Source organism: Anomaloglossus baeobatrachus, chromosome 1 (assembly GCF_048569485.1).
Source record: "Anomaloglossus baeobatrachus isolate aAnoBae1 chromosome 1, aAnoBae1.hap1, whole genome shotgun sequence".
NCBI classification, from domain to species: domain Eukaryota; kingdom Metazoa; phylum Chordata; class Amphibia; order Anura; family Aromobatidae; genus Anomaloglossus; species Anomaloglossus baeobatrachus.
The window spans coordinates 643,975,893-643,991,176 of NC_134353.1; the positions used below are offsets into that span (position 1 = coordinate 643,975,893).

The 15,284-nt window shown below is 46.7% G+C and overlaps 1 protein-coding gene across 3 annotated transcripts in view; it reads right to left on the minus strand.

The window, feature by feature from the left end:
• Positions 1-348: 348 nt before the first annotated feature.
• The window catches only part of LOC142296961 (immunoglobulin superfamily member 1-like), a 164,908-nt gene continuing 149,972 nt past the window's right edge, over positions 349-15,284 (minus strand). The window contains exons 7-10 of one of the 3 annotated variants that reach the window (XM_075341139.1): positions 6,509-6,571; positions 3,895-3,991; positions 2,553-2,583; positions 349-950 (exon numbers count right to left, since the gene is read on the minus strand). In XM_075341139.1, the coding sequence (XP_075197254.1) occupies positions 936-950; positions 2,553-2,583; positions 3,895-3,991; positions 6,509-6,571 (206 nt within the window). In that variant the 3' untranslated portion in view covers positions 349-935. Of the gene's footprint in view, positions 951-2,523; positions 2,584-3,894; positions 3,992-6,508; positions 6,572-15,284 lie in introns of all 3 variants that reach the window. The other 2 variants (XM_075341131.1, XM_075341148.1) reach the window with 2 other exon arrangements.

Genomic DNA, 15,284 nt, shown 5'->3' on the forward strand with positions numbered 1-15,284 from the left:
TCCCCCATCATGTATACATAAATAGAGACCTGTCAATCACCTTCAGCAGGGATTAACAGAGAATAATAGAGAAGGGATTTATGCTGCGCTATTCACTAGGAAGGAGGACAAGGAGATGATCAATGATCCTTTATTGTAGCTTGTGTCTACGCGTTTCAGGAGCTCTGCTCCCTTCATCAGGACATACAGCACAAAGACAACATATCTATGTGATATGTTGTCTTTGTGCTGTATGTCCTGATGAAGGGAGTAGAGCTCCTGGAACGCGTAGACACAAGCTACAATAAAGGAACATTAATCATCTCCTTGTCCTCCTTCCTGGTGAATAGCACGGCATAAACCCCTTCTCTATTATTCTCTGTTATCAACCACGGGGGCTGCAGCAGATTTCATCTTAACAACATAAGCTTTTATAGGAGTTGTGACTGACACAACTCCTTGAGGTGAGTGCATTTTTTTAATTTTCTCGGTATATACCGGGTAAGACCCTATTGCGCTTTCTTTTTCCACAGTCTACCCCAATTTGTACCTTCAGCAGGGATTGACAGAGGCAGACTTGGGAGGAGCCGGATAGGGGTGGACGAGTGTTGTCTCTGGCCATGGTCCCTGGTCGAATCTTTAAAGTTCATGTCCTCTAAAACATTGGAGCATTTTAGAAAAAAAATACATCTGGCTGCAATCGTGCAGCCGGGATCTGATTCATGCGGCCCTGGACTTGGGCAGCATAAATCAGATGACAGGTTCCCTTTAAGTGACAAGTGGACCATTCCAATAGTTAGTATTACACCCAACATAATATAGCCACCACATTACATGAATGAAAATGCAATAAAGGAATTACATTCTTTTTATATAATAAACATATAGAGAAAAAATAAAAATATAAATGTGTAAATTTCAGTGTTTATAATCTGTTCAATGATTGCTCTTGTGTTTCAGGTGTCTTGCTTCTGTAAAAAAGAAAAGAAGATGAAAAAGCAACATGTGAAAACAAATATACACAAGACATAGAAGCAAATTTCAACTAGTTGGTAAATTCCCATGGGGCATATAAATGTCATATTATACGTCTAGGTTTTTTAGAAGGAAAACAATTTATCAGTACTGTAATTTGTTACAGTATTAGTATTGTGCACAAGAAATCTTACCTATAATCCTCACCAGAAATTGACCAGAGCTGCAGATTTGAAATCCACAGATTGTGAGGATTTATTGTGGATTTCACTGCAGGTAATTTCTGTTCCCTATGAGAGTATCCCTAAGGCCTTATTCAGAGGTCCGTGTGACATGTACGTGTTATATCTGTTAATTCTTCACGGATTTAGCACCTACACACTATAATCTATGGTGCTATTCACATGTCCGTGTTTTTACAGAGCCCTTGAATCCATGCAAACCCCTCGGAGACATGTCCTTTTTTTCCGGCAGCACGATGATGGATGACAATAGCCAATACAAGTCTATGGGTTCATGAAAAACATGTACAGAACATGGATGACATCTGTGTACAATCTGAGTGCAGAATGTGTTTATCATTGAAAGTATAAGGGAAGCTTTCAATTAATTAATTTATTTATCCATAGGTGAAAAATACTGATGACACACTGATTGAAAAAAAATGACACATGGACATGGACTGTACACCGATGACACATGGATGGCTTATGGATTATTTTGCTGGAAAGTGTAGGGGTATAGCCCCAACGAACATATAAACATGCTGTGACTTTAAGATATGGTGTTCCCCCGTGTTCTGTGGTTTTTGGACGAGCTGGTAGAGACGATGTTCTCCCATGTTCTGAGTTTTGTGGATAAGCTGTGCTGTGTAGTTGGACTAACCTTGCCCAAGAAGGGTGGGAAGTAGAGAAAGAGTGGGAGAAGAGTTTAGGGTGGGAAGAGGTGAAGTTGGGTCGCCTAAGAGAGTGAGGATACATTTCTTAACAAGTTTCTGACAATGGCGGTTGGGAGAGGAGCCTGGTGCTGAGCTGCGAGAGAGACTGAATCTGGCAGAGCCCTGGTAGCCATCGAGGAAGTATCGGACTTGGAGACTCCTGAGGTTGGCGATTCCAGAGATGAGCAGTGACGTCATACGGAAGAGTCAAAGAACTCCAAGTCTGTGGAAGTAGAGAAGTTCCCACCTGTTCTGGAAGGAAAGTGCACACCGATGGGCCATTCGAGCATCGCAGCATTGAGCTCCCTGAAGTGGACTTGCTCTCCCTCATTAGTACTGTGAGACCTTTACCAGTGTGCACACCCCATTGGGTTTAGCATAGACTTCAGTAGTCAGGGCGTGATAGCTGCGCGGGCCCATTTAGCAGAAGCCAGTTGTTAGTGCAGCGTCATACATAAATTCTCCTGGTAAAGTTTACCATTGTATTTGTAATTGTAATAGTTGGGGCGACATATGGTTGGTGTGGACCAGCTACAATCTGCAGTGTTTGTTAACTATTTGTTGATTTACACATATATTCCCTGTCCATTAATAAAGCGGTTCCCTTGTTTCTGCACCCTCGCCTTCTGTACCGTAATTGAACTCTGCCTAGCGGTCGTACCGTTGCCTCCGCTTCACAATCATATGGATTTCTGCAAGACACACAGAAAAAAAGGAACAGTTTCTGACATTTCTGTAACAGGGCTGTCACTTTTGGACTAGGCAGAGTTCTAATGTGTAATGAAACCCTATTGAATTACATTGGTCAGTGTGCTGTCCGATTTTATTCTAAAATTCGCTCACCTGAACAAGCCCTTAAAGGGACCTTGCAGTTCTAATGTGTCTGTTTTAGTAAAGACATGTAACAATTTTAGAGCTCTGCTTTGTGACTTTTCACACTCTATTAAAATAGAAAATCGTAATAACCAGTTAATTTTTCTCTCCCACATTTCCAGGAGAAATAAGAGGAAAATCCAGAATATCGGAAGAGATGTAATGCCTGTCGCTGGTTCCAACGGTTAATCATAAGGCACATAACACCCTGTTGCGAGCGGTGTGCTGCTGAAGACAGAAGAAGGAATTAACCCTTTAAAAGAAAACCCATCTTCAAGATCTAGCTGGACCATTTGAGACCAGGATGGTGTAGGGGGATATATCCTGATACCAGTGATGTATCACTTAATTACCTGCTTACTGAAATCATTGTTTTTTCTGCTGCAGATCTACAAGTTCTCTAAATACTGAGCTCTGTATAACCCCATCTTGACCACTGATTGGCAGCTTTCTGTCTAAGCACAGTGTACACAAAAATCTGGCAATCAGTGGTGAGGGTAGGATTATGCAGAGTTTATAATAAATATGTAGGACTACATGGCAGCAGATTGGCTAGTGCTCTAGTGATAGCTTCCTGCTAAAAAAACATTTGATTTTGTCAAAATTACAGCTGATGATTATTTGAGAAGTTTTATGTTCGAGATCTTCTATTTGTGGAATAAGTGATAGGGATAAACATGAGGACATGCCTCAGATGAAGCCAAGCAGGCGAAACATGAGTTTGGGCATGTGTGGAAGTTACATTCTTTTTGTCTAGAGTGCAAGATACTCTTTTTACTGCTATCTTTTATATGCATCTTGTAAGTACAATAAATGTGTTGTGGTATAATGCTTCATTGAATAGAAGCATAGCGGGAGATCAGAAGACTGGGAGCCTTAAAAATTTCATGAATCCTTTATATGACACCAAACAATATGCATCAGAAACTGCTTTGATAAATAACCTGTCAGAGATTAGGCAAACAAACTTGTTGTTACGTGGTAGCATCTCTGCTTTTTTGCCTGGATTCAATAATTGACATACCATATAAACAGGCAGGAAAACTAATAATCAACAAAAAGACATATCACCAATATACTGTGTATCACCAATATATATCACTGAACACATATCTATATTGTGAACATACCTTAGGCGAACTACAAGTAGGTGGATTCCAAAAATGAGCAGAATAGTAATCAAGACAATGAGTTTACCGATCAGTACACTTCCATATAACTTGAAACCTATGTTTAAAAAGAGAATAAGTTTAAAAAAAACCCCAGCAAATATACAGAGAAGAGGGCAGTTTCTATGAGCTGATTTCAACCCGAAAACGAAGAATATCTACAAGTTGACTAAAAGCCCCGTTATACGCAACGATATCGCTAACGAGATGTCGTTGGGGGTCAAGGAATTCGTTACGCACATCCGGCCCGGCCTCGTTAGCGACGTCATTGCGTGTGACATATACAAGCGACTGCAAAATACTCACCAAATCATTGATTGTTGACACGTCGTCTATTTTCCAAATGTCGTTGCGCGTGCAGGACGCAGGTTGTTCATCGTTCCTGAGTCAGCACACATCGCTACGTGTGACACCCCAGGAACGACGAACAACACCGTACCTGCATCCTCCAGCAACGAGGTAGGCGTGACTTTCATGTGGCTGCTCTCCGCCCCTTCGCTTCTATTGGATGCCTACCGTGTGATGTCGCTGTGACGCCGCACGAACCGCCCCCTTAGAAAAGAGGCTGTTCACCGGCCACAGCGACGTCGCTAGGAAGGTAAGTACGTGTGACGGGTACTAGCGATTTTGTACACCACGGGCAGCGATTTGCTTGTGATGCACGACAGGGGCAGGTGCTTTCACGAGCGACATTGCTAGCGATGTCGCTGCGTGTAAGGTGCCCTTAACAGTCATTGGTCCGTTCACAAGGGCTGATGTATGGGGACACCACTTTTATATGAGGCAATGTGCTGCCCCAATTATTTAATAACCCCTATGAATTATCCAGTCAGTCAATGATTTATCGTTTTACTTAATCGTTGGATGATCAAAGGCATGTTTACACCGGCAAATTATGAGGAACAAGTGTTCTTATGAGAACATTGTAAATGGGCCTTTAATATTGTTATCTCATGTCGGAAAAATCATCATAGCAAGTTGTATTTTATTGTGCCTTATTCATTGGTCAATCAGGAGATGAGTTTTATGGGTGTGAATCTAACAACTACTGATCCCCTATCACTATGAGGAAAATGGAGCACCAACCCATAGGCCATGTTCACACGTTCAATATTTGGTCAATTTGTTACATCAGTATTTATAGTCAAAACCAGAATTCGGTGAGAAATACAGACGTGGTAACGTGTTTCTATTATACTTTTCCTCTGATTGTTCCACTCCTGGTTTGAGCTTATGACTCGCCCACCCCAGGGTTATGGGACACCCAGTGCCGGGCCGGACTAATCCGGGGGACGTCAGTGGTGGCGGGGCCCGACTCCGTGACCCCGGTGGGTGTCAATTAATATGGCTGATGACTTGAGGTGAATAAAGTTTGTGTTCGTGACGCCACCTGTGGTTTGCGGCTATTAAGACGCCGCTGCTGTGTGAGGCCTCCGGGGTGATGGAATGGCAGCACTGGTGGTACTGCTCCCCACAGGTGGAGCGGTGCCCCCGGGGACACTGTTGGTGCTCGTAAGAGTCTATGGTGTGGTGGAAGTCTATGCAGGCGACAATAACTGAGACAACACCAGAGGGTGCAATTCCAAGGCCTTTACTCACACTTCCTGGGCTTAAGCACACTGGTGCCTCTGGACTGCTGAGACCCACTGTCAGGGACCTCCGCCGATCCTGGGTAATTCCTGGAATGAAAGCCGGTACCCTTCTCTCAAGTGTCTCTGTCTGCAGCTGTCTCCTTAAACCTTGCCTTTTTAGGATGAACCTGGCTCGGCATCCACAACAGCCTCCGGGTTGGGAGCTCGCCTGACGGTTATTTGCCCCTTTTCTAGAGGTTCCGCTGTGGGCTGTGACCCGGGGAGTTTGCAACTTTCCCTGGGCATCGGTTTTTACTGTTAGAGATGATTTTTCACTCCTCCGGTTTCTAGGGACCGTCCCCTGTTGCAGCTTGATCCCTCCACCGATGTTCTTGTGGAACAGGCCACCAGCTCAAAAGCTCTCTGTGGCCCTGGAATCCCTTCTCTTCCTCTGCTTGGTGTCACCTGGACCCTCTGAGTCCCAGGATCTTCACCAGGAAGCGTCACTTTCTTTTCTTAGCTCCTGTCTGACTAGAGCTTTCTTTCTGCTTCTCCTTCTCGTCTGCCTTCTGCAGACCTCCTCCTCCTTCTCCCCTCTCTCTCTTTCTTACTTCAACTTGACCTTCCGTTCCCTGTATGCTCCTCCCACCTCCCCAGTTGCTAAGCTGTACCCTATAGGAGCAGGGATGGGTCTTACGGCCCCTCCCAGCATGCAGCATGGGAGGGTAGCTGCCACTGTCCCTGATCCCAGTGTGTACCTAACAATGGGTGTTGTGTAGATTTGCCTGGGGACCGGCGTTCACTCCTTTCCTTACCCAGAATGGAACATCACACCGCTGGATGGGGTGCAATGTCCTGTGGCGACGGAAGCCTCAGGGGTGCCACACTTATACATACAGAGGTAAAAAACTCACCAAATACTCAATGTGTGCACATGGCCTTAGTCAGCGAACACCACAACAATTATTAATGATTACACTAGTTTCTAATAATTTTCTTTTTACCTTGTGTTGAAAGTCCATATTCACTTGAAGAATTCTGCATCTCACAGACTCTTCTGTTACTTGCTAAGTACATGAAATAAATAAAATAGACACATATTAAAAATGGCATATGGTACAGAGACACCTGTTACAGAAAATGTATTATTAGAAGCTTTAGTGGGTTATTTCCAAAATTATAATGCAGTTTAATAATTTTCTTTGTACATATTCATGTACACCAATACAACTCATATTTAAATCTACCTCAATTTGGAAATATCACCCCCTAATGATGGTCCCACAGGATCTATTTGTCCTTCCGTTGGCTTTAGATCTGTCCTCCTTTAATTCCAATGCTGTAATTTAAGCATGCGCAGTGTTGTCTATCTATTCCTCTATAGACCGTGCAGTGTTGTCTCTATATTCCTCTATAGGCCGTGCAGTGTTGTCTCTCTATTCCTCTATAGGCCGTGCAGTGTTGTCTCTCTATTCCTCTATAGGCCGTGCAGTGTTATCTCTCTATTACTCTGTAGACCGTGCAGTGTTCTGTCTATTCCTCTATAAGCCGTGCAATGTTGTCTCTCTATTCCTCTATAAGCCAAGCAGTGTTGTCTCTCTATTCCTCTGTAGGCCGTGCAGTGTTGTCTCTCTTTTACTCTGTAGGCCGTGCAGTGTTGTCTCTCTTTTACTCTGTAGACCGTGCAGTGTTCTTTCTTTTCCTCTATATTCCGTGCAGTGTTGTTTCTCTATTACTCTGTAAGCTGTGCAGTGTTGCCTCTCTATTGCTCTGTAGGCCGTGCAGTGTTGTCCCTCTATTACTCTGTAAGCCGTGCAGTGTTGTCCCTCTATTACTCTGTAAGCCGTGCAGTGTTGCCTCTTTATTGCTCTGTAAGCCGTGCAGTGTTGTGTCTCTATTCCTCTACAAGCCGTGCAGTGTTGTGTCTCTATTCCTCTACAAGCCGTGCAGTGTTGTCTCTCTATTCCTCTATAAGCCGTGCAGTGTTGTCTCTTTATTCCTCTGTAGAACGTGCAGTGTTGTCTCTCTATTCCTCTATAAGCCATGCAGTGTTGTCTCTCTATTCCTCTATAAGCCGTGCAGTGTTGTCTCTCTATTCCTATGTAGGCCGTGCAGTGTTGTCTCTCTGTTCCTCTGTAGGCCGTGCAGTGTTGTCTCTCTGTTCCTCTGTAGGCCGTGCAGGGTTGTTTCTCTTTTACTCTGTAGGCCGTGAAGTGTTGTCTCTCTTTTACTTTGTAGACCGTGCAGTGTTCTCTCTTTTCCTCTATAATCTGTGCAGTGTTGTCTCTCTATTCCTCTGTAGGCCGTGCAGTGTTGTTTCTCTATTACTCTGTAAGCTGTGCAGTGTTGCCTCTCTATTGCTCCGTAGGCCGTGCAGTGTTCTCTCTTTTCCTCTATAATCTCTGCAGTGTTCTCTCTATTCCTCTATAATATGTGCAGTGTTGTCTCTCTATTCCTCTATAATATGTGCAGTGTTGTCTCTCTATTCCTCTGTAGGCCGTGCAGTGGTGTCTCTCTATTAACTGTAGACCGTGCAGTGTTTCTCTACTTCTCTGTAGGCCGTGTGGCCATAACACGGATGACAAATGAGATAAATTGGCCCACTTTTCTGGATTAAAATGTGACCGATTTATTATACGCATGTGTGACCAAAGACTAATGATGACACCTCAATTACAGAGCTATACAGTATATGCATGAAAAATAGATATATACACTAGCCATGCACTCAAAGTGGGTGAAATAAGTATTGAACACTAGAGATGAGCGAGTACCGTAATATTTGTAATCGCTATACTCATAATGAGTACTTTGTAATACTTGCATATTCGTTACAAATAGCGAATACAATGCAAGTCAATGGGAAATTCGAGTAATTTTTTGCTGGACCCAACAAAGTTTGGGGAGCCTGAGGAAAGGGCTGAAATGTATGGGAAAGTGATGAAACTGAAGGGGGAGAGCCTGGAGAATGTATCTGCATGCATTTCTGACTCACATATGGTTTCTGGGATCCCCTGAAGGCACAGGGAAGAACTTCCAAGTGGCTTCGGTCTATCGGTGTCCCTGCAGTGTATGTTGCACTGCCCTGCCAGCCACGCAGTGACTCACACAGTAGTGTGCGAGCAGCTGCGGGCTGACAAGTGCCAACATCAGGACGTTAGCTCAGATCATTACCTGCTGTGATGATCTCCGCTGATCTCAGCGCTCGTCACTGACTTCCATGACGCCGCGTTCTCACGTGGGCGGCCCGAGACTGACTAGTGGTGACATCATGGGCTCACAAGACAGTTCGCGTGAGAACGCAGCAGCCATGGAACTCAGTGACGAGCGCTGACGTCACAAGTTCATGATGTTGGCGCTCGTTATGCCCTTCAGTAACCTGGCCTGACCTAATGATGTTAGCTCAAATCACTGCACTGCTCGCCCAGCCAATGGGGAACATTCTGTTCTTCATTGACGGGGACAGTGAGTATGGTATGGATTGTAGTGAGACTCCATTATTACAAAATTTCAGGGTAACAGATGGAATAAAGAAAAGTTTTTTCAGGCCACTCCGAAAGTACATATACATCAAAGAACGGGATAGGAGTATTAAAGGGCCATACATGATAGTAAGAGTAAATATAAAGACTCCTTGTGATAAAAAGTAACAAGTTTATTTCAAATTCACAATAGACAAGGAGACAACATTATAGTAATTAGAAAAAGTGCATAAGTGCAGGAAAATGGTTCCAGAAAAAGTTCCCAGACCATGGGCCCCTGCCATAATAGATACAAATCACTGGGTCAGCAGTATTCCCTTAGCATTTAAAGAATTAATTCATTAGAAATACATAAATATATTGCCGCTTACCCATCAGAAAAGGTGCAAAAGTGCTAGGCAAATGCCAAGACAGGGGTCCAGTGCAGGAGAAGGAAGCCCCAACGCGTTTCGCTGCGTTAGCTTCTTCGGGGGGCAGTGTGTGGCCGAGGTACTGCCAGGTGGGTCCATATATGCCCCCAAGTATTGCAGGGATCGCCATCACCTGCGCCGCGTGTCCCGTCTAGCGTGATCCATCCACCCATCACTTCCGGGTCCCACCAGCGGAAGTGACTCTAACGTGACGTCACCTCCCACCGCTAGAGAGATCCTCAGTGTGGGCGGAATGGCTCATGAGACAGTTCGCGTGAGAACGCAGCAGCCATGGAACTCAGTGACGAGCGCTGACGTCACAAGTTCATGACATTGTCGCTCGTTATGCCCTGCAGTAACTTGTCTGACCTAATGATGTTAGCTCTAATCCCTGCACTGCTCGCCCAGCCAATGGGGAACATTCTGTTCTTCATTGACTGGGACAGTGAGTATGGTATGGATCGTAATGAGACTCCATTATTGTATTATGCCAGATCCGGATTTGTTCTTTCTTTTCAATAAATTGGTGAAAGAGAGAATGTTTGTGGGAGTGTTTTTCAAATACATTTTTTTTTGTTGTATTTTTATTACTGACTGGGTTAGTGATGTCGGGTATCTGATAGATGCTGTGACATCATTAATGCTAGGGCTTGATGCCAGGTGACATTAAAAGCTGGTATCAACACGATATATTAACCCGTTTGCCACCGCACCAGTGCAACGGGACGAGCTGGTGGCGAAGCGCCAGGATTGGTGCATCGAATGGATGCATCACTTCTGGGACAGCTTCGGCCTGCTATTTTTAGGCTGAGGAGGGTCTAATAAGCATGAACCTCCCTAGTCTGAGAATACCAGACCACAGCTGTCCGATTTCCCTTGGCTGGTGATCCAATTTGGGGGGGGACCTCACATTGCTTGTTTTAAATTATTTATTTAATTTAAAATAACAGTATTAGGTGCCCTCTGTTTTGGATTACCAGCCAAGGAGAAGCTGTCAGCTGTGGTCTGCAGGCTGCAGCCGTCTGCTTTAGCCTAGCTGGCTACAAAAAATAGGGGGCCCCACGTTGTTTTTTTAAATTATTTATTTTTTGGCTAAATTTAAGGCTAAGCACCCTTTAGTGCCACATGAAAGGCACTAAAAGGGGGCAAGATTAAAAAATGCAGGGGAGTGGGACATTATATATGTCTGTCTGTCTATCTATCTTTCTAGATTTTGACTGTAAGTAACACGTTTTTTTGGTGGTCCGCAGAAAACAAAACACGGAAGGCACATGGATGTAAAACGGACTGTATACAGAACAGAATGGATGCGGTTGTCACACAGATGTGCATTGTTTAAAAAATTAGCCCTATGGCCTGAGTCATGGTTGACGCTGGAAATCCCCATCACAAGGGCCTCTAATGACAAATAGTAGTTATGCTGGAGTAGGAATACTGTCCTGGTTTGTCTGCCACTGCACAATGTGCATATTATTTACAAAAATTATCCCTCTGGCCTGAGTCATGGTTGACATAGGAAAGAAACAGCTTTATATGGCAAGGGGTGGACGTTAACAGAAGTAGCCAAAACGAACATTTTGGGGGAATTTAGTTTGGCTTGATCTCATCTGGAGGGATTGCAAACTGTGGAGAAATCCAGTCCTTGTTGAATTTAATCAGAGTAAAGGGCCATTTACACGTTGCGACATCGCTAATGATATATCGTCGGGGTCACGGTGTTTATGACGCACATCCGGCGTCGTTAGCGACGTCGCAGCATGTAACACGTATGAGCGACCTTAAACGATCACAAAAGAGGCAAAAATCGTTGGTATGTGAGACGTCGTTCACTAACCAAAAATCGTTTCCTATTCAGTAGCGCGGCTGTTTGTCGTACCTGCGGCAGCACACATCGCTATGTGTGACACCGCAGGAACAAGCAACAACCTCGTACCTGCGGCCGGCCGCAATGAGGAAGGAGATGGGCGGGATGATCGTCCCGCTCATCTCCGCCCCTTCGCTTCTATTGGACGGCTGCCGTGTGACGTCGCTGTGACGCCGCACGTACCGCCCCCTTAGAAAGGAGGCGGTTCGCCGGCCACAGCGACGTCGCATTGAAGGTAGGTCCGTGTGACGGGTGTAAGCAATGTTGTGCGCCAAATGCAGCGATTTACCCATGATGCACAACCGACGGGGGCGGGTACGCTCGCTACCGATATCGATAGCGATATTGCAGCGTGTAAAGTACCCTTAAGTCTGTCTGCATTTTCTGTGGAGAGGCGTGAGCGCCTATCAGTGATGATTGCCCCAGCACAACTGAAAACACGCTCTGACATCACACTAGCAGGCGGCAGGCCAGCACCTTCAAGGTGTATAAGGAGAGGTTGGGCCAAGTGTTCATCTTGGAAACCCAATAACTAAAGGGAACTTAAGCATCAGAAAGGATGCAAGTATGGTCACTTAAGTACCCCTTGACCATGTTGTGCAGGTTCTCCCTCCTTGGCATTGTTACAGGCACAGATAGTCCTTGCTGAAGTCCTGGTTTATTGAAAATGGCCCAGTTTGTGCACATTTTCCCCCCACTTCTGTTGGACCTGGTGTTGATATCTCTCCCCATTAATCCTTGGTGTTGAAAAGAGCCGGTAACTCTGCCACCAGTGTTGTCTGAGGGTTATGTTTTCATCAACTGATCTACAGTACAATGACCCTCTTGAAGGATTCCATGGTACAACCCTTTGGTGATTCCAAAAGGAGAGAAGGAAATTTTTCCTTGTCCAGAAAAGTGGCCAACCAGTAAAGGTTGTTGGATAAAAAGGTGTATCACGCAAGGGTTTTGCCACAGACACTTACACATGAACTGTGCCATGTGGGCCAAGCTGCAAACAGGCAAAGATTCTGTATCCCCACCAGGAGGAACAATACCCATCCTCTCCTCACACCGACTCGCCTCCTCTTCCTCCTCCTCTCCAGCCGTCCATGATGGACAGACATGAAGCTGAGGTTGAGAGTCCCCTTTGTAGCACTGGGAGTCTGCTGGCTAGCATAGAAAAAAAGTCTTCTTCCTCCTCATCCTCCTCATCATCACCCAACGTTGCCTCAGAATATTGGCTGGGCTGGGTAGTATAACCATACCTCCCAACCGTCCCGGATACAGCGGGACTATCACGATTTGCATTGTTTGTCCCGTTGCCCCGGGCGGGAGGTCCGTATCCCGTGGCTCCGCCCACCCACTCTCTCCCCGCTTCGCTGCTTTTCCCTCCTACCATCCTAACACGTGACGTGAGCATAACAGAGCAGAGCGCGCTACCCGAAACTAGTCTCTGTCTGCTCTGTGGTCTGTGCTGCTGCTAAGGTATGAAAATTGAATCTCCCAAGCGCTGATTCCCCTCCCCCCCGCCCCCGGCCGGAGCGTGAGATCCTCTAGCTGTTTCTCTGACTCCCGTGTGTCCTTATCTATCGTGCGTGCCTGCCCTGCAGCATTGAGAATCAAACAGTGTTTGCTTCTCAATGCTGCAGGCACACCACGGTAGATCAGGACATTGGGGATAGGACAGTGTACTTACCACTTGTGTCCTCTTCTGCAGGTGCACAGCACTGGCCGGTAATATGCAAAGATAGAAGCATTTGCAATGCTTCTATCAAGCTTACCGACCACATGATCCCCTGCCTGGCAGAGCTGCTGTTCACACATCAGTTTTTTCCAATCAGGCACAATCTGGTTTGTGCCTGATGCAATGGATCCGTCTCAGATTGTGAAAAAACTGATGCGATGGATCCGTTTTTTTTTTTTTTTTATGCTGAGAGAGAGAGACCCCACACGCACACGCAGGCACTACCTCGCACGCATCATCACCGCACACGCCGGCACTACCCAGCACGCATCATCACCGCACACGCAGGCACTACCCAGCACACATCATCACCGCACACCCAGGCACTACCCAGCACGTATCATCACCGCACACCACTGCACTACCACATGCATCATCACCGCACACCCCTGCACTACCCAGCACGCATCATCACCGCACACCCCTGCACTACCGCACGCATCATCACCGCACACGCAGGCACTACCCAGCGCGCATCATCACCGCACACGCAGGCACTACCCAGCACACATTATCACCGCACACGCAGGCACTACCCAGCACGCATCATCACCGCACACGCAGGCACTACCCAGCACGCATCATCACCGCACACGCAGGCACTACCTAGCACGCATCATCACCGCACACCCCTGCACTACCGCACGGATCATCACCGCACACGCAGGCACTAACCAGCACACATCACCGCACACGCAGGCATTACCCAGCACGCATCATCACCGCACATGCAGGCACTACCCAGCACGCATCATCACCGCACACCCCTGCACTACCGCACGCATCATCACCGCACAAGCAGGCACTACCCTGCACGCATCTTCACCGCACACAACCCGGCATTACTTCAGTGATGTCACCGCTGACTGTGCGACTCCCTTCAGTTGCTGCGTGGAGCTGATAGAGAGAGGCGGTGTTCTACTGCCGTTCCTGTCAGCTTCATGTAGTAGAGCTGAGAGCGTCGCGGGACCTCTGTGGATTACGTCGGACCTGGAGGGGTATTTGGGGATTTTAATAAAATGGTGAAAGAGGGGTTTTTTTTGTCTTTTATTCCAAATAAAGGATTTTTTTGGGTGTATGTGTTTATTTACTTTCACTTACAGGTTAATCATTGGGGGTGTCTTATAGACGCCTGCCATGATTAACCCCTTATTACCCCGATTGCCACCGCACCAGGGCAATTCGGGAAGAGCCGGGTAGAGTCCTGGGACTGTCGCATCTAATGGATGCGGCAATTCCGGGCGGCTGCTGGCTGATATTTTTAGGTTGGGGGGCTCCCCATAAGGTGGCGCTCTCCATCCTGAGAATACCAGCCTTCAGCTGTGTGGCTTTATCTTGGCTGGTATCAAAATTGGGGGGGGACCGCACGCCGTTTTTCTTTTAGTTATTTATTTTACTGCACAATATAGACCCGCCCACCGGTGGCTGTGATTGGTTGCAGTGAGACAGCTGTCACTCAGCGTCGGGGTGTGTCTAACTGCAACTAATCATAGGCGCCGGTGTGAATACGAGATTGAATAATGGGCGGCCGGCATTTTCAAATCAGGAGAAGCCGCCGGAGCAGTGTGAACGCCGTGCAGCCCCGCGCCGGTGATCGGTGAGTGGGTGAGAGTGAGTGAATGAGTCAGTGAGTCAGTCAGTGAGAGAGTTTGAGAGAGAGTGAGTGATTGATTGATTTTCTGACAAGCAATGAATTTATATCACTTTTGGGCATGCTCAGAAGTAAAAATCGGATACGGTACATGCTTCCGGCGTTTGAAGCATGACACCGTATCCGGCTCGCATAGACTTTCATTATGCACCATGCCGCACAGCGCCGTACCCGGAGCTATGCATTTTTTTGCCGCTGGCAAAAAACGTTCCTCTCTGCGTCCTGTGCGGCCGTCGGAGTGACGATTTTTGCCGCATCCAGCAAAAACCAGATCAAACGTAAGTACATGCGGCACAATCCGGCGCTAATAAAAGTCTATGAGGAAAAACCGCACCCGGCGGCAAAAACCCCCCAGATGCGTTTTTCCTGCAAAGCGCTGGATTGTGCCGCACAGCAAAAACCTGATGTGTGAACATACCCTTAGCTGCACACCCTGTTCAGCTCTCCTCCTAGGTCCTAGCTGCCTGCACACCCTGTTCAGCTCTCCTCCTGGGTCCTAGCTGCCTGCACACCCTGTTCAGCTCTCCTCCTGGGTCCTAGCCGCCTGCACACCCTGTTCAGCTCTCCTCCTGGGTCCTAGCCGCCTGCACACCCTGTTCAGCTCTCCTCCTGGGTCCTAGCCGCCTGCACACCCTGTTCAGCTCTCC